The 26548-nt window shown below is 33.4% G+C and overlaps 5 protein-coding genes across 5 annotated transcripts; 2 read left to right on the top strand and 3 right to left on the bottom strand.

The window, feature by feature from the left end:
* Window positions 1-361: 361 nt before the first annotated feature.
* LOC108212655 (uncharacterized) lies at window positions 362-1865 on the bottom strand. The gene has a single exon (XM_017384377.2). It carries the CDS (start codon window positions 1677-1679, stop codon window positions 486-488), a length of 1194 nt encoding a protein of 397 aa, XP_017239866.2. The 5' UTR covers window positions 1680-1865; the 3' UTR covers window positions 362-485.
* Window positions 1866-6078: 4213 nt separating this feature from the next.
* LOC108213765 (succinate dehydrogenase [ubiquinone] iron-sulfur subunit 3, mitochondrial) lies at window positions 6079-7979 on the top strand. Its single transcript, XM_017385556.2, has 4 exons — window positions 6079-6354; window positions 6719-6957; window positions 7068-7277; window positions 7585-7979. Exons 1-4 carry the CDS (start codon window positions 6244-6246, stop codon window positions 7802-7804), a joined length of 780 nt encoding a protein of 259 aa, XP_017241045.1. The 5' UTR covers window positions 6079-6243; the 3' UTR covers window positions 7805-7979.
* Window positions 7980-10552: 2573 nt separating this feature from the next.
* Window positions 10553-11582, bottom strand: LOC108210946 (PLAT domain-containing protein 3). The gene is made up of 2 exons (XM_064090112.1): window positions 11312-11582; window positions 10553-10752 (listed from the first exon to the last, which is right to left on the bottom strand). The coding sequence occupies exons 1-2, from the start codon at window positions 11580-11582 to the stop codon at window positions 10553-10555; spliced, it is 471 nt and encodes a 156-aa protein (XP_063946182.1).
* A 6256-nt stretch (window positions 11583-17838) lies between these two features.
* Window positions 17839-18633, top strand: LOC108210945 (NDR1/HIN1-like protein 13). The gene has a single exon (XM_017382409.2). The coding sequence runs from the start codon at window positions 17839-17841 to the stop codon at window positions 18631-18633; it is 795 nt and encodes a 264-aa protein (XP_017237898.1).
* Window positions 18634-18755: 122 nt separating this feature from the next.
* LOC108210944 (ethylene-responsive transcription factor ERF057) lies at window positions 18756-20581 on the bottom strand. The gene has a single exon (XM_017382408.2). It carries the CDS (start codon window positions 19854-19856, stop codon window positions 18897-18899), a length of 960 nt encoding a protein of 319 aa, XP_017237897.1. The 5' UTR covers window positions 19857-20581; the 3' UTR covers window positions 18756-18896.
* Between the last annotated feature and the right edge of the window lie 5967 nt (window positions 20582-26548).

The following is a 26548-nucleotide window of genomic DNA, read 5'->3' as shown; positions in this document are numbered from 1 at the left end:
TTCGCTTCTCCTAACAAAATAAACAAAATAGAACTGCAAGTACTTTAAGATTTCCAAACAATCTGCTATTGTAGAAGTAAGAATCATCTTTGATCTTATTGCGAATGGCTTCGACCACATCGATTTTAAATAGGCAGGAAAACGCGAGTTGCACATCTAGAAGAGTGCACTTTAGTTTTTTTTACCTTAGTTTAGATTTTTAAATTTTATTTGGATTGTGTCCTAATTGTGATATTTTATTTAATTTCATTAATGTAAGTTCAATTTCTGAAACTTAAATATTTTCCTGAAATTATGGTGAATTATTAATTAAGTATACTCAAATTTGTTCTAATATTTGGACACTTCATAATCTGATATGTTAAAGGAAAAAAGAAAAACAAAATTCGAGGAACACGTTAGAATGACAAGAAAAAGGTCTGCTAAAAGGCAATTTTCGCCAATTTAACAAACTTTAAAAATGAAACAAAAAAATATATTTAAAATTAGCACTTTTTGCCCTCGGAACCATTTTCTTCGAGGTAAGCTTTCTTTCTTCTCTCAGCCCTGTCCAACAGACAAATGAGAAAGAAGCACGTGGCATAGACCGCTTGAACCTTCCAGCTAGTCTTCGGCAGTTGACGCAAAACAGCCCTGTGGGACACCGTCACATAATAATGCAACCCAACCGCAAAGCCCACAAACGTCTGGCCCAAGCTCAATACTTTCAAGCCCAGCCCAGTATCCATCGAAAACACCAAGACCACGTACATGAGCAATAGCACAATATACAACACGTATGCAAGTGTTTGCACCACCTGTATGTACACGTATATGGTCGGCGAAGCCACGTAAAAAAAACCGAGTGGCTCAAGACCGGTGATTAAACCGGAGATAGAGAGTATCGAAAAATAAATGTAGAGATATATTTGAATAAATATTAATAATTTTTGGAGCGAAAAATAAGATTTGAAACGGTTGAAAATTAGCGAGACTAAAATAAACGGGATTATTATGAATGCACAAGAAACTAATGAAGCGATGGCTGGTGCATATTTTTTACCCACTATGGGTTTGACTCCATTGGTGATTTCTTTGTTGGCCTTTTTGAGATACACTTTGGAGGTTGATGAGATTTTTTCCAAATCTGGTAATAATGTTTCTTGGAATCTTGAGGGTAGATCGGTAAATTCGGAGATTAGATCATCATCAGTGACTTGTACATCAACCCATATGGGTTGTATGGGTTTTTGGATGATGGGCTCTTCGTGGTGGACAATGGGTTTGGATTTGAGTGAAGTAGGTTTGGTTGAGTTTGATGGTTTTGAAGTGGAGTTGAGCTTCTTGGTCTGGGATTTTATAATGGGCAATGTGGAATTGGTGATGGGCTTGGTTTTGTTCTTGGGTGATGAGGTGGTGGTTGTGAGGTTTGGAAGAAGCTTAGTTTGGTTTAATTTTGAACTGAGTTTCATGATCGTTGGTTTGGTGGATTTTGTGGTTTGGTTTTTTTTCTTGAAAGGAAGATCATGAGCATTATTGTTTTCTTCTTGAACATTGCCAAGGAGTCTTCGACTACTCTGGCTAAAATGCGTTTTATAAAGAGTTTGAGCTTGAGCACTTGTGAGTTGAATATGAGAACAAGTGATGAAAACACAAGTTAGGGCAAGAAGATAAAGGATGGGTCTCAGAGATTGAGCCATGGGTAGGTGAATCTATACAAATTAGTTGCAGATGTGGATGTATTAAGAGAGGCTCAAGTGTGATGCAGATTTTATACAAGTGATCAGAGATGAAAGCATGTTGTAGCGTTGAGGACAATTGGTAGCATTATTAAACTACACTAAAGTTGGTACGTAGACGTAGTGGCGGAGATGTATGTGAATGGAGCAAGGAGAGTGAGTGGAGTTTGGAGAAGACTTTTAATGTCATCATATAGTTAACTAGTACAACCAAATCGACTTCTAATAGAAACAATTCTTGTTTATAGTTTTGTCAAAGGGCTCCCCAAATGACCTAGCTACGAGCATCTTTAAGATACTATAAGCGTGTTTGACAATAGCTTTTAAACCCGGTTTCTGGATTTATAAGTTAAAAATATTTATTTGTATTGTTTGTAGATAAAGTCAAGAAATACTTAAAACAAGTTAGTATTACTAGTTTTTGTTTCATTACTTCTACTTATTTCCCAAATATTTATTTCGAAATAAAAAGCAAAGATGAAATCCATATTGATAATAACTGAGTTGATAATATTGTTGGAGAAACTCATGTTGTTAAGTCGTATTGGAATTCAACTCATACACCAGAGTTTATGATACAATTTACAATAATGAAAAAGTGGGTGACATGCACCCCTGGATACCAGCAGTTTGACTTGTACGATGGTTCATTGAACTGCACAGCTTCTAATTCAAACGGCCACAACGTGTTAAATCTATTGTCCAAATAACTCTTTGTCAAACCTAAGCATGCATGCCTCTACATGTTTACGATGGAGATCTGGCGGAATAATATTTACCTAGCGATGGAGATCTGCCAGAATAATAATGAACTAAATGTGATGAGAAATTGAGATTATGAGATTCAGATCGAGTTTAAGTAGCGGTAGTTAAAATGGTTGACAAAGGTTGCACACCACTTAAATCCTCGTATCCCATTATCAAGCTTGGTAGTTGCATTAACAAAGTATTATATATAACCAAGAAGGTATTTGAATATTATTTGTTTATGAGTTAGTAAATGGCTGCACGCTGGATTGCAGACACCCGTTGCAAAACACTGATTTAATAAAAGGCCTTTCTAACGTGGTCATAATGTCTCAAAATTTTCGTTGTGCAAAATATTTGTATTTATATTTAAAATAGTATATTTATCATCATATATGAAATAAAAAATATTATTTGTATCCATCTTCAATATGAATACGGATTTAGATATATAATATATTTAATAATTTGTTAATAATACAATTTTTATGTATTATTAAATATATAATTCAATGTAAATATTTTAAATACATATATTACATGTATATTATATATACTATGTTATATTAAAAAAATTCATATTTAAACTCTTATGTTAAAAATAAAAAAATATTAAGTAATTTTTCTATTAAACTAAAAAAATTGGATAATTTAATATTATAAATGAGATCATTTGAATTGTATATGTAAGCTAAATTTTTTATAAACCACAGTTGAATAAGCTAGAAATTTTAATTTATTTTAATAACTTGTTTTTTTCAATATGACTATAAAAATTGCGTAGATACTTAAAAATAAGTTATAAATTCTTTTAATATATTAATAACTGGGCGAATAATCGCGCTTCGCGCGATGTACTAAAAATCTATTTTTATCAATTATAATAATATATAATTTGATGTAATAAGATTTTCTCTAGCGTCAGTATCGATCTTATAACTTTTTTTTTTTTTTGAGAGAAGTATCTTATAACTTTTGTTTGATATAATTTTAATTGAAAATGAAGAAGCTAATGACCATACAAATTTGAAATAATATATATGGAAGTTAACTAAAAGCTTCTTAACATAATCACATGAAGATATTAAACATCTTCAATCGTATAATTGTCTTGTTAAATGATACCTAAACAAAACTACATCTTGCATGCCAATAAAAACTAACTCATATTCTAACTAATTAATAATATTTTTATCGCAATTCATAAAACAATTTTTAAATTAAACACTCTAGATAAATTAAAATGATTCCATACAGAAAATCTTAAATAGTAACTTAAATCAACTTTTTTCTCGTAAAACTAATTACACCGCCCACTAATTTTCTTTGAACTAACTAATTAACTAAAACATGGAAATATGTTAAATGATTAAAATATTTTGACCAAAAAAAGACCAAGAAAAACACTATTATATTCTGTGGAAAACCAAAAGCTCGCAACTGATGGTAATTAATAAGCTATAAAAATAGAGAATAAATATAAAAAAAAAAAAACAAAAAACGTCATACATCCCAGGGAGCATAACTCTTCCTTGAATTGTGAACTCTTACCACCAAGCCAATCGTCAAACCTCTTTGTAAGGCTAAAATATGATTTACCTTACTGTAACATAGACCATAACCGAGCAAGTAAGAAAAATCAAGTAACCAATAGGACTTGCTGCAATTACACAACACTGCAACACCACATAAATGATAACAGGGCAAGCTGAGGCTGAAATCTGATATGATTTCTAGTAACCAATTCTGCGAAAATACCTGTAGAAGGGCTTATCAGGATAATTTTATATTCTAACATGACCCATTACAAAACCAGTTAAAGCTTTAAAACATGATATTGCTAAGAATAAAATTTACTCAGCAGTCACCGTGCGCCTGGGGAATATTCTCATAGTCTCCAGTAGTGTCACAACAATTGCACGATCCAGAGGGACACTATTTCTGCGCTGGTTTCCTTGATACGCTCGTAATCAGAATCGGAGAGGTATCTGCCAGCTGCTAAAACCTAGACATAACTGTAATGTTGTTGCTGTAATTATTCATTAAAATTAAAAATCACAGACATAAAAGTCCAATTATAGGAGGCATAGATTGTACTTCGATGATTGCAAATTTAAGCTCCTATACTTGTTTATTTGAAATAATGTTGCTTGCTCACCTCTATTGTCATGGAGGATTCCTCTTTAATTTGCAGTCTAATGCCATTCTCCGGAGCAAGCAATTACTTTGAGGACCTTCATCCTACTCTCCAGGTTTGGCTGTCTAGTTGACAGCTTTACGACTATCTACACATAGATCATAAAAAAACTAAGATCATATTGTTCGCTTGAGTGTAGAATGAATTATTTTAAATTTCAAATCTATCTTACTATTGACTTTACAATTGTTGCGTAATTCAGTACCACGAGCCACAAATTCCTTCCCAAAACGTGATGTGAACATTGTGCCCATTTATTGAAGTTCTGGAAACTCTCCGCATCTTGTAGAAGCATATATCAAGCTCGAAACCGCCTCCTCCAACTATTCGGAACACGAACATCCTCTGTAAATTCTATGAAACAAATAGGAGCGCAGGCATAATATTCTGAGGATATTCTATTAACAATCAAAGCCCAAGTGTTACTCAAGCTGCAAACCCTTCGGATTCCTTTTTGTTTGATTCCGCGACGGGCCTTAAGCGTGATGGAGGTTTTGCTGTTGAGTGGTCGGTTAAGGAGCAGTACAGGTTGGAGGAAGGACTTACCAAGCAGGTAGTTTTTCCAAATGCATCAACCTAAATCAGATTGCCAACAACTGATATGCATCAATCTCACAGGAAACAAAAAAGATTGTATAAATTTCTGCATGCATATGCTTCGAGCTAAAATTAAATATCCTAGTCACGGGCATTTTACACAACAAAGCTTATTTTTATATAGTATATGTAGCAGGCTGGCCCTTGAACTTCCTTGCATAATAAACTCATCAAATATGGAAGGGCTAAGGTTCCTAAAACGGTTGTAATTAAAATAGAGAAATTATAATAGTTGAGAACTCACAAGAGACATGAAGTTTAAGAGACTTTTTATTGTTTTTTCTTGTGGAGCTATGAGAAATGAGAGAAAATGGAAACATGATCTGAGAGGATGCCACGTAAACCGCCCTGGATTTTCCTTTATATATAGGTATATAGATAGATAGATATAGATAGATATAGATTATTAGACATAACAAGCTATAAATTTAAAAAATTATATAGTAAAAAAATTGGTCATAAATAACATTTTGTGCACTTGATTCTTTTAACTTGAACAAAGAGGTCATAAGATTGTCGGTGGTTTTAGCAACGCCTGCTTACCAGAGTACTGGAGTCTTTTGCATGTTTACAGAAGGAAGGGGAACAATTGCCAATTGCAGTCCAGGCCCAACTTAGAAAACAAATGAAGGCCCAAATCTCGTGGACATAGATGCAGATGAAAACAGAGGTGACAAGTCACAAGTAGGTTACTAAGCTCTCTTCTGATACTTACACGTGGAGCTTCATGCATGCAATACACCAACACGTGTCCATATACTCAACCTCCTTAAATCCCCGCCATATTTCCAATATATTATCATAAACCAGACTCCTAACCAAAAGATAATATGTTGAGGGAAGGATATATATGGGAAAGTTATCAAGTTGGTGAAGAAGAGCTTAAATCTCAAGAACAGAAACTTCCCCATACTGCAAGGACATCCAGCTTCGCAAGAGCATGCAGAAGCAGCGGTTGAATCACATCAAGATGTAACGGCCAAGATGAGATCTTTGAGAAAAGAGTTTAAGATTTATAGATGGAGCCCTGATTATCCTGATCGAAAGCCTTTTCTCCAATCTTACTTTGTGGACTTGTCTTCCTGTGGCCCCATGGTAAATCAACATTCTCTAATTTTATTTTTACTTCATTTCAAGTCCAAACTGATTCTGTTTCGTATGAAAATTAATTATATAGTCATACTGTCCCCAAAAAATCTCTCATAAACCTTGTATTTATTCAATTTTGAGTATAGAAACTGATTATAGAGTTCATTTGGTTCCTCACAAATTTTAATGTTCCCTTCAAATATATATAGAGATCTCATGTAAATTTTGGATTTTATACATACAAATTCATGAACTTGTCAATAAAATCTAGATTGCCGAAATATTTTTTGCGTAAAAAATTTTCGCCCCTCCAATTTTATTTTTTTGGTTACATCCCTGATTATACTTTTATATTTATGGAATTGTTTAGGTGTTGGATGCACTGCAGAAGATCAAAGCAGAGGAGGATTCAAGTCTGAGCTATAGAAGGTCATGCAGAGAGGGGATTTGTGGGTCTTGTTCGATGAACATAGATGGAACCAACACAGTGGCATGCCTCAAGCCTATTGATACAAACACTTCCACACCCACTTATATCACTCCTCTTCCCCACATGTTTGTTATCAAAGACTTGGTGGTTGATCTCACTAATTTCTACAACCAATATAAGTAAGACTTCATTTTGGACTCTGTCTTTTCTTTTTTTATTTTTTCCAATTAATTGAGATGTCAATTCTGGAAAAGGAATTTACGGATTTGATTATCACTATATCCATTAGGTCTATTGAGCCATGGCTGAAAACGAAAAAAGCCGCGCCAGATGGAAGGGAAAACAGGCAAACACCTGCAGAAAGGAGAAAATTAGATGGTCTTTATGAGTGCATTTTATGTGCTTGTTGCAGTACTGCTTGCCCTGCTTATTGGTGGAATCCTGAAGAGTTTCTTGGACCGGCCGCGTTGCTACATGCTTATCGTTGGGTCTCGGACAGGTTTGTTCATAATTAAGCTGCAATAATTCTCAATATTAAGCAGATATCAAGGGGCAGGTCGCCTAGTCATGACATTTCTCGATAAGTAGTCAGCTTCTACTTTTGTTGATTTGTTTATGTAAAAAGTGAAAAGCACTTATAAGAAAATGTTAGTTTTTGTTTCAGGACTTTTAAATAAACAGTTTAATCACTTATAAGTCTAAATTTACTTCTCAGCACTTTTTTAAACAAACTAGGCTCCGTTTTCTAGCTTGTATTAAGAACATGTTTGAGATTTCTGATTGTAGATTTTCGTATTGTTGTACAGCCGAGATGAGTATACAGATGAAAGATTGCAAGCGTTAACGGAGAATGAAAATCGGCTGTATCGATGCAGGACTATCCAGAACTGCACTGCCACGTGTCCCAAAAGCCTTAATCCGGCTAGAGCTATTAATAACATGAGAAAAATGCAAAAGCTTTCTGTTCCTCTTCTTCCTCTTCCAGCTGACAAGATTAAAGTTGCTTCCTCATCAGCTATGATATGAGAAATGCTAAAACATGTTCTTTACTCGATCGATAAGGGGAAACTAGCGTATGTGTAAAAACCCGTGCAGGGCTCTTGTTTGTAGTTTAAATTCTAGTCTAAATTTGTTATTTATTCTGTTTAATAATTTAGATATAAGTTTTGTTAATTTTTTTTATTTTTAAATATATTTATTATATCATCAATATTTTTTTTATAGTTCGAAACTGAAAATCAAGAATAAATATCTAAAATAGCTTATGTAATCAAGCAACAAAAAAAACAGAAAAGGAGGATTAAAAAAGTACCTGGCTTCCAAAAGCAAAGGAGTGCCGGACCATTTGGCCTTAAGAGCAACTTGTACATTTATAAGTCTTCGAGTTTGTACAGAAACATTAAAAGAAGATACACAAATAACAGTATAATAACGATAATTGTTATAAACCCAGATCTAAAATGAGTCTCCATTTACTAAAACTGGGTCGAATTTGATTGATTAATGGCGAACAAAGGTTGCCCATTTATCAAAAACTCGATAAAAGTTCATTTTATACACTTGGTTTGAAAAGATAACTAAAGCAACTTGCACAATTCTAATGATTTTAATTCTGTGATTATTTATTTGATCACAGTGAGTTGATGATTCAAACTACTCTCATATCAAACACTTTACATGCATGATTCATTCTTAGTTTCCGTAGACAGACACTTTACATGCATGATTCATTCTTAGTTTCCGTAGACAGAGCTCACTAAAAACAAAGATCAAATTAATCGATCTTTATAAGTAACTAAAAACAAAGATCAAATTAATCAATTCTTATAAATAACTAAATTACTGAATTTAAAATAAATAAACAATGGATAACAAAGAAAGCTAATTAATCAGAACAGAGACAACTCATATTCATATACATACATATATATATATATATATATATATATATATATGTATATGTATCAAGAACATACTTTCGGGGAGATGAAGTTCTTGAGTAATGGAATGAAAAGTAAAAAAAATGTCTAGCTACGGAGCTCGCCGAGATGGAGAGGAAAACATAGGGCGGTGGTTCAAGTGTCTGTTTTCTGTAGTGTTTGCTTTAGTTTGTAAAACCAATGTCCATTAGGAGATAGAATTCTAACAAAAGAGACCTTTTTTAAATAACAGTCATAGTAACGAAACAAAACTAACCAAACCAAAAAACATGAACAAAAACTACAAATTATACACAACAGTAACAGTCTAGTAACGAAACAAAATTGACCAAACTAATAAATATGAACAAAAACTAGAATTACAAATTATACATATGTTGGCTTATTATAATATAGTATACTCCCTCTGTCCCTCTCATTTCTTTACAGTTTTTTCACACTGCTCGACACGCATTTTAAGGCGCATATAAAACATAGTTCTATAACTTATTTTTGGAATTTTTTTTTCCTGTATAAAAATTTAAACATCAAATTTTTATTCAGAAGAAAAAAAAGCTCAAAATAATTTATCGAACTACGTTTTACGAGAGCATTAGAATGCGTGCCGAGCCCCCGTCCCCCAAATGTAAACAAATGAGGGGGACGGAGGGAATAGTATAGATACAACATGCCCTGTTGGCAGCTGACCTTTGTCCGCCCAAAAGGAGGGATATTTATTGTCATTGAGAATACAAATGTTGCACTCAAATTGGATATAAATTGAATAATGTAATTTATTTATCTCAATCTTTTATAAATAATATGATAAATAAATAGATAATTTTAATTGAGTGATTTATATGATTATAAGTGGTCTCATTATTAATAAAATGAGTGAAGGCAATCAAATATTAGCAATTAATATTGTGAAATTTTTTGAAAATTTTCGAGCACCTAATATTTTTATAACATTTGTTATAAAATGATATGGCAGTTTAAATGATTGGATTTATATAAACTCTATTTTAAAACGAGGTGACATCGATGCTTTGGTAGTTTTGAATTATTTAAATCGAAAAATAATGTAAATAGAATGGCCTGTTTTTGATATTTCATCTAGGGTGCATTCGGTTAACCAAAATCGAATTTTTTTTCCGATTAACCGACACTGAAATTTATCATAAATCTCTATCGAACAACGAACCGAATTAATATCGCTTTTATAAAATTTTCGGTTATTACCGAAAACCTAATTTAACTTGCTTGATTCGATTTTCGGTTAACCAAACCGAATGCTCACCCCTTATTTTACCTTTAAAAATATGATATTAACCTTTTATATTCGTTTTTATACCCAACTTCATATTCGTAACATTTTCTCCTTTCTACATAGGAGAAGCGAGGATATATTTACTCAAAATACACAACTCGTTGAATCGGAATAAGAAAAAAAAAAAAGCTTTGTTTCTGTTATGTTGTGTTTCTATTAATTACGTTGTGTTTCTTCTTAATTACTTGGCAAGAAATTTGAGGAAACTTGTTCCCCCTGTATTACAGACTATTCCATATTACAATCAACCAGTAGAAAACAGAGTATTAATATTATAATCAACCAACAGAAAACAGACATTTACACAACTTATACAATCATTTTATTCAACTAATCCCAAGGGTCCTTGTCCAAAACCCCATTATTCTCATTACTCAAACTTTTATCTATAATGTAAAAATTGACTAATGATGCACATAGAAGGATAAAATACAATGATACGACACAAAAACAACTTTCCAGTGAAATCCTAAGAACCACACACTCACGTATCTACCCTTCAAACCAAGAAAAGTCCAACCACACTCATACATCTGCAGTCTCACCAACATAAGTCCCCAAACCCTTCAACATTTCACGACCAACATCGCATAAATCTCGAATCGCCGTAAGTTGATAGGGTGATCTATCAAGAGCAATCCACTGCTCCACGGTGAACAATTGTTGAGCACAAGGAATATGTGCACCAGTAGTAGTCACCTCCAGGGGCGGAGCCACAGCCAAGGCTGGGGTGGGCTCCAGCCCAGGGCAAAATTTTTTCCCCCCAAATTTTAATATTACTCAGCCCAAATATTTTAAGGCCAGCCCACTACATTTTGTCCGAACCCATTTAATCTTTCTTGCAAAACTTTCAGTTAGGACGGAAAACTAGGTTTCAAGGAGGAGAAAAGAATCAACAAGAAGATCAATTCATATTTTTTTTATTTAAAATTTATATTCTTGCCATTTAGGTTTTATAGTTAAAATATATTTGAACTTTTTCCTCTATCCTTTACCGGATATATGTAATGACAAGTTTAGAAAAAAAGAGATGAAGACAGTTTATGGTAAAAGATGAATATTATTCTATTAAAAATTGAAGGTTTTAACTTAAATAATAACTAAGAATTACTCAAATTTGGTAGTTAGTTTTTGAGAGAACACTATCTTGTATATATTATAAACTGGGTCTTATTTTAAATTTGTTTTTGTTTGATCGTGTTTAAATTTTATAATTATGTTGTGAGATAAGTTTTTATTACTATGATAATGTTGCTAGCCTAAAAAACAAGTAAAAAAAAAAACCTTCAGAAAGTAGCCCAGGTAAAGTATAATTTCTGGCTCCGCCATTGGTCACCTCAACATAGTTACAGTACCAACCGTGACCTGATCCACTTCCATCTGAAGTTATGTTCATCAAACAAGCTGGTCCCGAAAGACACGGACCTTTGCCGCTGAAAATGTCCAGGTTGCCTCGCTCGAAGTAATCGTGGTCCGGACCCATCAAGCCTCCCCATGTCTCCAGATTGTTGATACGGACTCCGTACCCGTCTGCTGCGTAGAGGGTCAGCGTCATTTTTGAATCGGTGCCGCCTTTGATCGTTGAGCCTGTACGGATATACACAGTGTACACGCATTCGTCGTCCTGTCATGCATATTTTTTAAATTAATTTCAGTTCATTCGCAGCCAGCTTAATTATGGAAGCAAGATAAATTCTTAAACATGGTAAGACATATAAACACAGATATCAATACTACCGATTTCCGAAGATAATTTAACTTACGGATCGAACGACGGAAGCCATGGCCAAGAAGATGAAGAGATAGGTGCAGAGATGTATAGTTTGTTCCATGATTTTTTCTGTATTTCTGTTTCTCTCTTTATGTTGTAGTGTGGTCTATCTTGCTGTCTGATTTGTAACATATGTTGTGAAATAGGATGAAGTTTGGGAATATGCCATTTAGGGGTGAAAATGGGTTGGGTTGGGCGGGTTTTTAAAAAAAAATGACCCAACCCAATTAGTGCGGGTTAATAAAAATTTAACCCATTAACCGGAAAAAATTTATATAACCCAACCTTACCCAACCCAATTAATTCGGTTTGGGTCGGATTGGTTTGGGTTAAACTTGCGAAAATAATAATTAATAAAAATTTAGTCATTCATCGGGATAGGAAAAAAAAATATACTCACTCGCACGTCGATAGTTAGTAACAGTCGGCATACATATATTTATAGTTACTCAGTTTCTATGAATCATTCACTAATATTAGTCGATGCGTAAGTTTTTAATTGAAGAGAGAAGCCTATTACATTAGTGAAATATTTGAACAATAGTGAAATAATAAGAAATTGTTGTATACACCCTCAGTTACGGACTCTTATTTATAAGTTGTACATCAGTTCATTAACAGATCATTAACCATGTTCAAATTCCAAAAGTCATCATTTACATTTTATAGTTATCGAGATATTTAAAATTATTCATATTATTATTGTAAATGTATAGACACACCCTAGATAAATCAAATTTAGGTTATAGATTGATCGGGATAAACTTAAGAATGTAAGATAGATATGTAAATATTATACACACGTATATATATAATCGGGTTGGGTTGGGTTAGTTAGGGTTAAAATCTGTAAAACTCTGACCCAACCCAACTTTATCGGGTTTTTTAAAAATTAACCCATTTATTTTTCGGTTTTGAACGGGTCGGGTTAATCGGCCTAAAAAAGGGTTGGTTTGGGTTGGGTTAGCGGGTTGAACGGGTTTATGTTCACCCCTAATGCCATTTATCAAAAGTTGTTAGGTAGTGACTAGTGATAATTGTACCATTTCTTAAATTATATCGAGAAAACAAAAATGAATAAAATTTATAGATTCTGTAAACATCAGCACAATTCATAAAGTATACGGTTGGTTCGAACTACAAAGATCTCTAACGGCTTGCGGAGAGCGCATTAAAATCCGAAAATTCGATTATTCGATATTTCAATTAAAAAAATCTGAAAATCCGAATATTGTATCCAAAAACCCGGAGTAAATATTCGATCCGGATTTTTTTTAAAATCCGGATTCGGATCTGGGTCAGGATCATTATTTTTTATAAAACCGCATATTCAGATTCAATCCGTTTGTTGACTTCTTTTCCAAAATATAAAATTTCCATGATTAATATACTTATTAAAAATATATAGTGCAATACATGTTAATGATCCCAATTATTATGACTGATAATACTAGTATATATATATAAAATGATTCATTACGTTTGATTAAATTTAGTCAATATGATAATCACAAATATCATTTATAAGAATTATTATAAAAGTTGAATTATATATTCTACTAAATTTAAATAAAGTACAAGAAAAATTAGTTTATAGAGGTTAAAATTTAAATTTTTGATTTTTAAGTTGCTTCTAATCATTTATAATTTTATTTCAAAAAACAAATCCATTTATAAATATTAGACACTCTTAAAAAAAATTCAGCCTTTACTGGTAGCCAAGATGACCCCTTAGTTGATTGCATTTAGCTCATCCAATAACATATTAGGTGCAAATGACATAAACTTAGTGGATGCATCGATAAGTTTACCATCATGATCACGAGCCACCACGCCAACCCCTCGTGTATTATTACAAATTAAAAAGCTGACATCAGCATTCAACATAATGCTATCACTATTTGGAGGAGAACACCGATCTTCAGTTTTAGTTACTCGAATGACAAGTTTCTTTGAAGTCCTTAACTAATGAACAACACCATTCAAGCAATGAAGATCCCATAGGCAGTACGTTGCAATGAATTCATCTAATTCTGACATTCCAAATCTATCATGAAATGATAATAAACAACTCAAACTTCTGAATAGATAATATATGAGCAAACTTGATTAAAAAATCTCTAACATTTGGAGTTAAACAATATTTAATTTTATGCTATAAGCCACATAGATTCCACCTTATGTTATATAAAGATAGACTTTGTTGTATGATACCTTCAATTCTTTTACTATTTTCTTCTCCCTATAATAAGTAGATAGTAATGTGTGCTTTGGTGGAAGAACATCGCCTATAATCTCAAGTAACAAATTAAAAGATTTCTCACTATAATGGGATTCATTTTTAAAGCGCAACAACTTTGTGGTGAAAGATAGTTTTTTGTTGTTGGTGCTTTCCGGATATATTGGTGTTCCACATCACTAATTTCTTTGTAAAATTCGAAAGCATTCGCATTAGGTGGTTCTTCTACTCTATTAGTACAAGTATGGGTGTAACTAGTACTAAAAGGTTGGGATCCAACATCTCTTAGCATCTACCGGTTTTTCAACTTCTACTTGAACACCATTTTTTTTTTTCGTAATGATTCTCCATGAGGTGTCCAAATTTTATAACCCACACAAATTTCATTAGCTATCAAATGATATCTAACATTTTCAATAGTCTCCCATATTCCATTTTTACAATTAACAAATGGACACTTCATCAAACCTCAACTACACCTTTATTCCCAATAGCAAATTTTATAAATTGCTCAACACCCAATTTATATTCGGGAGTAAGTTTATTCGGTTACTTTCTAATTGATGATGCACCCAACTACTAGTGGCGGATCCAAGAATATATTTCAGTGGGTTTCTGATATAATGTATATATCATTTTTGTACTAGTGAGTCATACTCCAATAGAAACTACGAGAATAGAAACTAAATAGAAACCAATGCGATTAAGTAGAATGATGCGGGTTTTGAGACCGGGGATGGACCCCGAGATGGGCCTAGACGGGGTCTAAGTGAGGCCTAGTAGGGCCGGGTCGGGGCCTAGTGGGACCATGGTGGGGCCAAGGTTTGGCTCTTCAAGACTGTTTGGAGCCTGTCCAGGACCTGTGGGGAGCCTTGGCGAGGCCCTAGCGGGCCCGGGTGGATTGAGTGGGGGTGAGGATGGGCCCTAGGTGGGTGATGACATATAGGGGGTGGGTGAGGTCATTTAGGTATAGTTTACTTGGTTTCCATTTTGGTTTTTATTTTAGTTGTTTCTATTTGAGCAATTGCATATATATATATATATATATATATATATATATATATATATATATATATATAAATTATATGTATGTATATGTATTAATACTTAACAAAATATGTGACTGTGAGTCACCAAGCAGGAATAGAACATTGCCATTGAAGCTTTAGTCACAGTCAGTTTTTTTCCAATTTAGGGGAAAACATCATTTGTTTGTTTAATTATTTCTATGTTAACAATTAGTTTTGAGTTTGGGCTTAAAAATGCAATGAATTGTGAACTTTTAATTTTCTTTCAGGGGTTCAAGTCCAAGCTGGGTAGGGTCCTGTCTATCCACTCAAGCTAGTGTGCATCCGCCCTGCTAACTACGAGCATTGGTCGACATCTATATATAAGTATGCACAAGCAACTTAAAACAATATACACACATATATACACACATAAACATTTTATACATCCAAGTTCGCCCTCCACTTCAATTTCAACTGCACCTTTAATTTCAAAATTACACATTTTATACCTTAAAAATTAGAAAATATATTAAAAAAGGAGTAGTTAGTCTATACCTTAGCTTAAAAATATTTTCTCTTCCACAAATGTTGGTGAAAGACCAAATATATACATAATTATGTTATATAAGACTTGGTGAGAGACTATAACAATTTAAAAAGTAACATAGTCATTTCCAACAGACGTCGGTCGGAAATGAAGATACGGCTCCACCTCATCCCACTCAGTCAATCACCAGTCGACAACAGGCTAAAATCTGGCCAATTGTTATAAACGCAGCCGATACGGTCAGAAATGACCAAAGGCGGTCGGAAATATGTTTGGCGGATTAGTGACGCGGGGTCCATGTCACCTGAAAAACGTTAGTAAACGGGACCCACACCCACTTATAACCGATCGACCGATATAGGCCAGTCAGTTACGGGGGTCGTAATTGACCTACTCTTTTCTGACTGACCTCGTTTGATCGGTAAGTCGGTCGGAAATGACTGTTTTTTTCCCGACCATAGTGATCGGTTGGTTTTGACCGTCGAAAATGTCCGTTTTTATTGTAGTGTCTATAACTTTCGCACATTCTATAAATCTATACTATACTATAATAAGCCAACATGGGTATAATTTGTAGTCGTACAAATTTTTGGTTTGGTCATGTTCTTTTTGGTTTAGCAATCTTTTTATACAACTAGAAGTCATATGGATATGGAGGTCTATTACTCTTTTTTTATTAAACAATTTCAATTACTAAAAACACTCATCATGTATTACAAGACAAAAACTTTATTATTATCCTCTTAAATATAATTTATAATTAGTTGAAACTACTATTAATAACATATATTAATACAAAAAACACTTATAAATAGATATTTGATCAATTCATTAATACTAAGATAATTTTAAAATTTAAATTATAAACAATAAATTATGAATTATATACTCGTCCGTGCTTCGCACGGGTTAAAGGCTAGTACTTCATAAATCTGCAACCAATATCTATGTTTTGATTTGGTTCTCAAAAATAATTTGAAATATATAGGCAACTTGCAAGGACATATATAGTCTGATAAAGCAGTGTAAGTCAAAAAATTTCCTCTAAAACACACGCTTGACTTTTGATTTAACAAGAGTAAAGTGCATTTTGTGTACTTGCACTTTAAACGATACACCATTTACAATACTATACTTCTAAAATCATTACATGCAATGTCACAGCTCACAACCCGATATAGTTTATGCAGTCCCGTTTATAATTCTTAACGCCGTTAACAGACGAAAGGGTATTTGTGTAATTTCACCTCCATAACGATTCTTTTATGCTTCTTTTGCCTATTTAACGAAGCTGCAAACAACACTCCCCCCCCCCCCCCACACACAAAAAAAATCATTTTACAGCCTCACGCAACCTTAATTTTCCAATAGTTCTCTCATATGCTACCTGGAAAATTAGGATTACGTTAGGTTGTAGAATGATTTTTTTTTTTTTGGGGAGGGGGGTTGCAACTTCGTTAAATAGCGAAAAGAAGCATAAAAGAGCCGTTATAGAGCTGAAATTACACAAATACCCCTTTGTCTGTTATAATTATAGACGAGATTGCATAAACTGTATCGGGTTATGAACTGTGATATTGCATGTGGTGGTTTTAAAGTGCAGTATTGCAAGTGGCGTCTTGCTTAAAGTGCAGGTACACATTATGCATTTTACTCATTTAACAATTGACAAGTAGATTTAATTGAAATAACTGTTTGATCATAAAAAAAAAGGAAAATAAACATTGAAAAGGATATAAACAAGAGGGTATTTATGTATGTAATTAATAAATTTAAATATTATGCTAAATCTGAGTACATGGTGTCGACCAAATCTAAAAAAAGAGTAAAATATACTTTATAAATGACTCATGACTTAAACTTGGATAAATTTGTTTAGAAATTATATTCGAAAGCTGATTAATTTTCACTACAATTTGCTACATGTACCTGTTTATATTATAGATAGATTTGAAGCCTCTCGACAATTTTAAATAAATTTTGACACTTTTTTTGATATATATTATGGTTAAACGACCAAAGTTTACAGAAGGGGAGGATATATATAACATGAAGGGAAAGGAAATGGGATTTGCTTCATTGTTGGGAAACGGACAATTACATGGAAGAATGTAATTTCCAAACCAACCTGGGAGCCAGATCTCCTATTCTCCTGCATGCAACCTGAACCACCACCTCCATCTACCAAATTTTATGTTCTTATTCGCTAACTTTCTTCATTATCTGCACCGCTCCTAATCTTCCATGGAGGAGCGAGTCCCGTCTGCAGAATGCAGCACGGAATATTTTGCTCCTCCGCCTCATTCTCCACCACACTCTCCACCCTCATCACCACCTTCTCATCATAACAGCATTATACAACCATTACCCATTCCTCCTGGATTGAAAACATTTGTGATTCGAACCCCAAGAGACCAAGTTTATCGCGTGCCCCCACCAGAGAATTCCAAGATTGTCGAAAGCTATATAAAGAAAAATCAGGAGAAAAAGGGCCCTGGTAACTGCATTTGGATTTTACTTGGCCTTGTCATATTAGGTGTTTCCTTGGGTCTGTTCTTCGGGGTCGTTGCTGCACTTTACAAGCCTGAAATCCCAGAATTCGAAATCACTGATTTCAAGGTTACTCAGAAGCACCCCAAGCAAGAGTATGAAATCACATTGAATGTCAAGAACCCAAATGCCAGGATGGAGGTTTCCTACGGAGGAGATCGATATGGATTACTCTCATTCGATCAGAAGAAAGTTGCAGATGGAAAATTCGAGCCATTTTCTCAGGAAGCCGAAAAATCTAGCAACCTAACCATAAACCTTAAAGAACGTGCACAAGGGCAACTGCCAAGTGAGATGGAAAGTAGCATGAATAGCAACAAAACGAAGAAGGCGGAGTCTTTAGGGTTTAAAATGTTTGTCACTGCAACGATTTCGAGCTGGGCCAAAACAAGTCACAGGGAAATCACAGTCCCATGTACTTTCAAGGTAAATACCTTGGCCAAAGATACGCGAATTATTTATCAAGATTGCAGTACGGAGGTCCAGTAATATACATGCTAGCGGAGATCATTCTATTTGCATGCCATTATGCTGTAATGGAGTTGCCTAATAGATTTATTGCATTTTATATGATTTTGCTATCCCAGTTATGCATCAGGACTATTGGATGGTTACTTTATGTAAGAATTTAACTTTTTAATGATTCAAGAAAACAAAAACAAAAAAAACTTAATACTAGACCTCTGGGAATGACAAAAATTCCATTGCAGAGGCCACTAAACTATGCAGAGAAAAATTAAAAACATATTTTACTACAATAAAGAATACAGAGCTTCCCAATCAATTTCCATGGATGGAATCTCCTGTGACTTAAAATTCTCCAACTCATCAAATCTTGGCTCAGCGAAATCCAAGTATGTCAATTCGGATTCCGGGGATGACCCACCTGACAAATCTTGACCTGAAAATATTAAATTTTGATTGCTTGTATCATCTACCTTAGGAATGTCAGCTTCAGCTGGGACTGAATCCACAGCAGCTTTAAGGGGCGTTTTTGATTTCTTGTCCTGAGGTACATCGGTTAAATTTTTACAAATGGCCTCAAGCTTAGCATCAATACAAGAATGGAGTGATTTGTAATGTGGGTCCAACTTTAGAGTGGGAAAATTTAGTCTAGCAAAGTCACCCCTCAGCTTATAAGCAGCTCTATCATAAGCTAAAGCGGCTTCTTCAGCCGTGTCATAGGTGCCAAGCCAAAGCCTGGTTCTGTTTCTTGGTAAACGAATTTCAGCAACCCATTTACCCCAGTGTCTTTGCCTAACTCCCCTGTAAAGCTTTTTGGGCTTTGCTGGAGTCTGACCTTGTTTCATTGCCACAGGCTTGAGCCCAAGAAAATTTAGGGGCTTTTGGGCTGATGAAGAATTTGAAGCCCAGTAGTTTTGGTGTTGCTGGAGGTGGAGTTGAGATTGGATTTGGAGGATCTGAGATGGAGTGAGTTGGTTTAGTCCTAGTGAACCAGTTTGATCAAAGTTCATTTGGGTGGAAGTTGAAAAATCTTGAGAAAAGATTTGGGCTGGGCTTAAAGAAGGGTCTAAATTACAGGGCTGTGAAGAGAAAGGAGAAAAAGAATTTGAGGTAGAAGGTGCAGTAGTATTAGTAGGAGGTGGTGATGGTAAAGGAGCACTCTTCATAAAAGGTTCAAGTGCTTTCATAAGCTGATCTTCACTAGATAAGTCTGGGCTGCTATTGTAAAAATTCATAGCTGCTGCCATCAGTACTTCTAAATAATAAACCTATATAATATGCAAAGGTAAAAACACAACTGAAAAGAAAAATGTCAGAGGTAACAAGTATAAAATTGTGTACAAAGATGTTATAACCTTAGAACCTAGAAAAAGAAAAAAGTGGAGATAAAGAACCTGTTTCTCTTGTAAAAATTAAGGAAACGGGTTTTGCATAAAGATAAAGAAGGATCAAAGAGGTTTGTTGTAAAATTAAAACCTTTTTGTTATCCTCGTGCAGAAGAAAACTATTTATAGCCAACTTGAGGGATACAAAAAATAACCCCTCCTAGCTGCTATCATGAAAGTAAGAAATGATTTTACGAATATGCAATTATGCATGAAGAAAGGAAAATTATCTTTTATATTTCTGAAACTCCTGGCTTTCAAGTAACTCTTTGTGGGTTGTATTTGATTCTACAGAGAGAGAAAGGGAGAGGGATGGAGGGAGAGGGAGAGAGACAGAGAGAGAGAGAGAGAGAGGGGGGGGAGAGAGAGAGAGAGAGAGAGATGTAGAGAGGGAGGGAGGGGAGAGAGAGAGAGAGAGTGCGTGTGTGTTGTGGTAAAAATCAAGAACATAAACCCATAAATATTCAACAATGAAAGACAGACAATTACAGAAAGGGAACTAAGAAACGGGGAAACAGGGGAGGGAGGGAAGAGAGAATGAAATAGAAACACTCAGATATAGAAGTGGCCTCACTTTGTTTGTTTCACTCTTGCAGAAATTGTGATGTTAGCTTTCTCTTATAAAGGCCCAAAGGCTTTGACTTTCTTGCCTGCAGTGTTGACATTTTAATTAAAGGACCCCAAAGCTTAGCTGGCTGCTGGAGGATGGCTGTGTTAGATGGCAAGGTGTCTTGTAGGGGTGATCACGGTTCGGTTTGGTTCGGATTGGAGGTAGAACCGGAACCAAACCGTACATTAGCGGTTTTTTAAAATCTCAAACCAACCCGTGACCCGCAAACCAATTAACCCGGACCAAGCGGTGCGGTTTTTGATGGTTCGGTTAAGCGGATTGATCGGTTTATGACTAAGACTTATAATCAGATGAGGATTCATGAATAATACTAGAAAATAAAGTATCATTTTCTCTCCATTTGCACAATTTTATATAGTTAAATTAAAATACAAACTTTAGTCTAATAAAATGCATAAGCTTGAATCGAAATCGAAGTCGTGGATCACTGAATTGATATGACTTGTAGAGTTGTAGTTGGTATTGACAAGATAAGTAACTAAACAACAAACCAACAAGTATAAATTAAAAAATTAATATATTTATATAAAATTAATATTATATATATATATATAATATTAAATATTTATATTGTATATATATAAATATGCGGTTCGGTTTTATAACGGGTTGGTTTAATATAAAACCGAAACCAACCCACAAACCACAGTTTTTTAAATTAGTCGAACCGAAACCGTAAACCTCATTTGGTTTGGATCGGATTAACATCGGATTGGTTTATGCGGATTTTGCGGTTTAAACCGGACCGTGATCACCCCTAGTGTCTTGTGTCAAATTTCAGGAAATTATCGACTTTGGAAAATGCTAATTACTCTTGTCCCACAATATATGTTACTTTGATTTTTTTACGTAATTTGAGTTGCAAATAAATTATATGTTTATATATTATTTTTCAATTTTTTTTTCTGAATAAAAATATGGATGTTATATTTTTATTCAAAAAAAAAGTTTGAAAAAAAATGTATAGAAATATGTTTTATTTGCACATCAAATTAAGTGCAAAAATTCAAAGTGACACATATTTTGGGAGAGAGAGTAAAGAAAAACGTATTGGATCTATATAGTTTTAATACCGCTGGAAAACAATAACTAGACCAGAAATAACCGAACTAGACTTAAGTTGCGACGTACTTCATTTTATTTTACTTTACAGGAGGTTTGATTTTTTAGCCTTAGATTTCAGTGTTTTCATTATATTAATAAAATTAAATTTTTAATAACTTTTAAGAAAAATATATCATAAATATAATTATCAGAGAAAAATTGAGGATATAAATTTTGTACATTCAGTCAAAAGACACATAAAATTAAAATGTATTATGTTTCCACTGCTAGTTTGTTTCCTCTTAAAAGATTTACACGGAAATTAAGTACATATTCTTCCAAAATAAATAAAGTAAATGTAAGAAACCAAACAAATTATATGAAGGAACTATAATGCAGATAAGCATTTAATATTTCTGAGTATTTGGATGTTGACAATTACAGTAAACATAAAAAATTAATGAAAATATATTAATAGGGTTTGAAGTTTTAAAAATCACGGTATAAAACTAAAACTATTTTATCAGTATAATATTTTTATTAGAGTGGTCTATAATCATTATGTGATAGATAGTCCGATCCAACGAATTATGTCAGAATGTTGTACTAAAATTTTCTTTGGACAATAAATTGTAGAGTATTAATTTTTTCATGAAAATACTTTTTTTTTTTATATAATTTTTATCGTGGAGATTGATCTATTACTTTTTGATTTAAATGATGATCCAAAAGATTAAATCATTTGAAAATTTGTATATATGTATTTAGTCTTATTAGATATATAGGATGTACGGTTGAATTTTTAATTAGATTTATAAATATTGTGAATTTGAGGTTCTACCGTGTGACTTTTAGATTTATCTTTTTTCCTATAAATTTTATCCAACTATCATTAACTTATATAATGATATTATTACATATTTTTAATTTTAAATGATATCATTATATGGACGGTTTGTCTTTAAATTTATCATTCGTCATTGAAATTTTAATAAAACGTTAACTAAAACATAACTATTTACTAAATTATTTGCGGTACCATTTTAGTGTTGATTTTAGAAATGGCACCCGATCATCTTTATTAGATATTAATATTTTTATTATTATTAGATATATATTATATAGTAAAAGAATATAAATACACTTCGAAACTTATCATAATTTTGGACACAATATTACATGTGCGTTGATTACATAGTTGTATAATTTATTAATATTTTTTTAAAAAGATATATGTAAGTATAAAACTTTAATTAACAAAATAATTAAAAATTAAGTTAAGAAAATAAGTGGTCAAAAATTTAAATTGTGTACTCAAAATCAAGTACCTCATTCAATTTGAGATGTGATGAATATTAAGTAAGCTAACAATTAATTATTACAATTTTTCAGTATATATAATTATCTGTAAAATTTTGATCAATTTAAATATTAAAATTTAAAATCGAATAACTAAAGAGGGAGGGAGGGAAAGGGAGGAGAGAACATAAATAAGGTATGAACACAACATTTCTAGAGATCAGCGGAATAGGTTCCTACTGTAAACTATTTACGCATACAAAATGAGCACATGTACATAATTGCGATAACTCGAAAGTTGGAACAAGCAGAGTACTGGAGTACATCAACTTGGTTACGATACGGCGAAACATAGGCGTTAGAAAGAAGCTAACACTATCTGGCCATTATCGGATCCTGGACCAGTAAGAATTTGGGGTGGTTTCGTTCGCGAAGTGCTATCAGATTTGGATTGAAGTATCGGATAAGATTAAGATGTTATGAGTTTAAGATATCTATTTGATGTCAAATTGAGTGCTGTAATCAATATATTTAAATTTGAAAAATAGTTGTTAATTTATATTTAAAATTTCAAAATTTAAAAGTTATTATTATTATATTTTTGCATCAATGATTATTATTGTATTAAAAATTAATTTTTAATTACTGAAATAGAGACAAAAAATCAAAAATAAAATTAATTTCCACACCTCCGTATCATACTCACCTCCTCCCTCGGTATCAAAAAACCATATTTTGAAGGTTTGAGGTATGGTTTTGAAGTTTAATTTTTGCAATTAAACATGGTTTAGAATGAAAACTCATATCTGTATCCAGATACTCGTGAACCAAACGAACACTTTGTTAGAATATAGGATCCTGGAAAGGGCCTTTCTCTAACACCTTGAGGTTTTAGAGTAACTGGTTCCTTGACATGGTATCAGAACAATTTATAGTGGCACGAATGGCAAATTAATGCTTCAAAGATGAGCGCCCGAGATCCACTCTTCGGAAAAGGCCTTTCTCTAACACCTTCAGGTTTTAGAGTAATTGGTTCCTTTCTCTAACACACTTAGCTTCCTTTATATGAAAATAATTATTTACGTTCAGTAATTTTCCGGTGATAATATATTAATATATTAGGAAAGAATTTCTCTTAAGATGGACTAAAATTTTAATTTGTAACGCAGATCTAAAACTATTTAAATTATAATATTAATAAGATAAAATTACACAAAAATGGGGATGTTTATACCTCGAGGCTCGTGCCTCGTAGCAACCACTTGCCCATGCAATATTCATAATTCTATGCAAATGGAAGCGTTGGTGGTAGTGGACTAGTGGTGGCCAAACCGGCGGTCCGGGGCGGGCCGGGCCGAATTTTTATCGGGCCGGGTTATAGAAACATGATTCGTAACCGGCCCGTTTGATTAGGCGGGCCGGTCCGGTTTCGGGCCGAATTCGTCCGAATCAGCTTGTGAACCGATTCGTGGGTTCACGAGTTGAAACAGTTCATTTTTATTTATTTTTTAATTTTTTGTTTTATATTTAAGTTCATTTAATCAATTATTTTTTAAAAATAAATTCATTATTCTGTAAATGAAAGAAGTCAAAAAAAAATCGAGACAGGACAAAATTCAGCGTCAGCCTTAAACTCGCCTTAAACTGCGAATCATTCGCAATTCGCGAATCAGAATTGATTCGCGAATCACGAATCGATTCGCGAATCGCGAATGATTCGTGTCTTTTCTCGGATTAGTTTGTGTTCAGTTATCTTATATTACTATATTTTTTAATTAAAATAAAATAAAATAAAATAAAAGAGGATGGTACCTCGTATAAATTTAATTAATTAAAATATATTTTACAATTAATTTGAGAAGACTCCTCTCTAAAAAAACGGAACAAACTACATCGATACATAAAAAAAAACTACACTAGACAAATTTTAAAATTACAAAACTAAATTAATCTAATTCATTTATGAACCGTTCGGCTCGTTGAACCGTTGAACAGCTCGTTGACTCGCGGTTCATTCGTTCGATTCGTTCGTTTGAACCGCGGGTCGTTCGCATTGTCACCAACTCGTTAATTCGCGGGCCGGTTCCGGACCGGTTCCGGAATCTGATATTAGGATTCGTATTCGCTTCGTGAAATATAACGAGTCGGTCCGGGCCGAATCAAGCCCGTCCCGAATCGAATTTTGACGAATTTTTTGCCGGGTCGGTTCCGAACGATCGGTTCAAAACCGCTCGATTGGCCACCTCTAGTTGGTGGAGACGAAGTCCCATCCTTAAATCAGCCCTACCATCTAACCTCATTATAACACGTCTTCTCCAATCCCATTACTAGACAATATATGAACACTAGAAAAATTACAAAGTACTTTCATATATTTTAAAATCAGCTATTAATGGGGATTTATCGTTATATGGACTCATCTCGATCCGATTATTGTTTTCTTCAACCTAACTACGTATCAATATCCCCCTGGACCTGCCTTGGTTTGAGGAGACTCCATGGAGTATGGAAGCATCAACCATGTGCTCGAGAATAAGCATCATACAAAATGTCAACACTGAGATTCTGGAGCACTGGCTCCAAATAAAGTATGTGTTAACGGGGATTTGTTCTTGCAATGTATCAATTATATTATTAATAAATATTTGATCGCATGCATCATACTTATTTTTAATTAAATTATATATTGATTAATTTATATGAAATTATATCCAAAAAAATGTTATTATATTAAATTATATGGCATCCACTTGATTGACATTTAATAAAAATTAAAGATTATGATTAGATAAATTATTGAGATTGAATTACTGAAATGAGAATGTGACGTTTTGGCAAAGCATCATTTCCGATTTTTTCGATAAGAAGTCTAATTTTAACTTTTTTAATCTATTTGTGTAAAAAGTTAGAAGTATTTGTAGAAAACTGAGAATGCTAGCTTATATTTCAGGATTTCTAGTTCTTTTCCAAATTATTTAATTACTTTCAAGTCTTAATTTACGTCTAAGAAACATTTTTTTAAATTTACATGAACTCCCTATATTTAGTTAGAAAATCTGAATATCACAAAAATGGGTATAACATTATTGAGAAAAACTTAATTTAATTATAAATCTATTTGCAAAATAAAATATACTTTTATCATAAACAAATGATGCAAAAGCGAGATAAAAATCCTTGGATAACCCATTTGATGTATGAGAACGAAAAAAAAAAAATCCATTTGAAAATTAAGCTAATAAAATAATTATCATGTCAACTCTTACACATGCCACAGCACTCCATCCATATCCAGTTGACAATTTTTTTAGTCCATTAACTGTATGTATAGTGTAATTCAGAGTTTTTAGTCTCTCTTCTACGAATCTCATTACATGCATGTACCAATAATAATGATAGAACTGGGAGATGGCAATATATAGACCGGTAGGTGTAGACTAGTCGTGCAACGAGCGGCAATGGAGGATTTATTAAGTGATGGGCACCAAAGAGATATCCTCTCAATTTTTATTTTTCTTCGCAAATGCAAGAAAATTTCATTAAGTTGAATATAATACAGCCCGGACAAACCTCCAACTGC

This window comes from Daucus carota, chromosome 3 (genome assembly GCF_001625215.2).
Source record: "Daucus carota subsp. sativus chromosome 3, DH1 v3.0, whole genome shotgun sequence".
NCBI lineage: Eukaryota > Viridiplantae > Streptophyta > Magnoliopsida > Apiales > Apiaceae > Daucus > Daucus carota.
This window is presented reverse-complemented; position numbering and strand designations above follow the sequence as displayed.

Excerpts from the sequence above, each read along its gene's own strand:
- LOC108210944 (XM_017382408.2), bottom strand. The coding sequence starts at position 19,856 with ATGGCAGCAGCTATGAATTTTTACAATAGCAGCCCAGACTTATCTAGT.
- LOC108213765 (XM_017385556.2), top strand. The coding sequence starts at position 6,244 with ATGAGATCTTTGAGAAAAGAGTTTAAGATTTATAGATGGAGCCCTGAT. Across the intron at positions 6,355-6,718 it reads TGTCTTCCTGTGGCCCCATG|GTGTTGGATGCACTGCAGAA; the intron begins GTAAATCAACAT and ends GGAATTGTTTAG. Across the intron at positions 6,958-7,067 it reads AATTTCTACAACCAATATAA|GTCTATTGAGCCATGGCTGA; the intron begins GTAAGACTTCAT and ends TATATCCATTAG.
- LOC108210945 (XM_017382409.2), top strand. The coding sequence starts at position 17,839 with ATGGAGGAGCGAGTCCCGTCTGCAGAATGCAGCACGGAATATTTTGCT.
- LOC108210946 (XM_064090112.1), bottom strand. The coding sequence starts at position 11,582 with ATGACGCTGACCCTCTACGCAGCAGACGGGTACGGAGTCCGTATCAAC. Across the intron at positions 10,753-11,311 it reads ACCTGGGCTACTTTCTGAAG|CCTTGGCTGTGGCTCCGCCC; the intron begins GTTTTTTTTTTT and ends AGCCCACCCCAG.
- LOC108212655 (XM_017384377.2), bottom strand. The coding sequence starts at position 1,679 with ATGGCTCAATCTCTGAGACCCATCCTTTATCTTCTTGCCCTAACTTGT.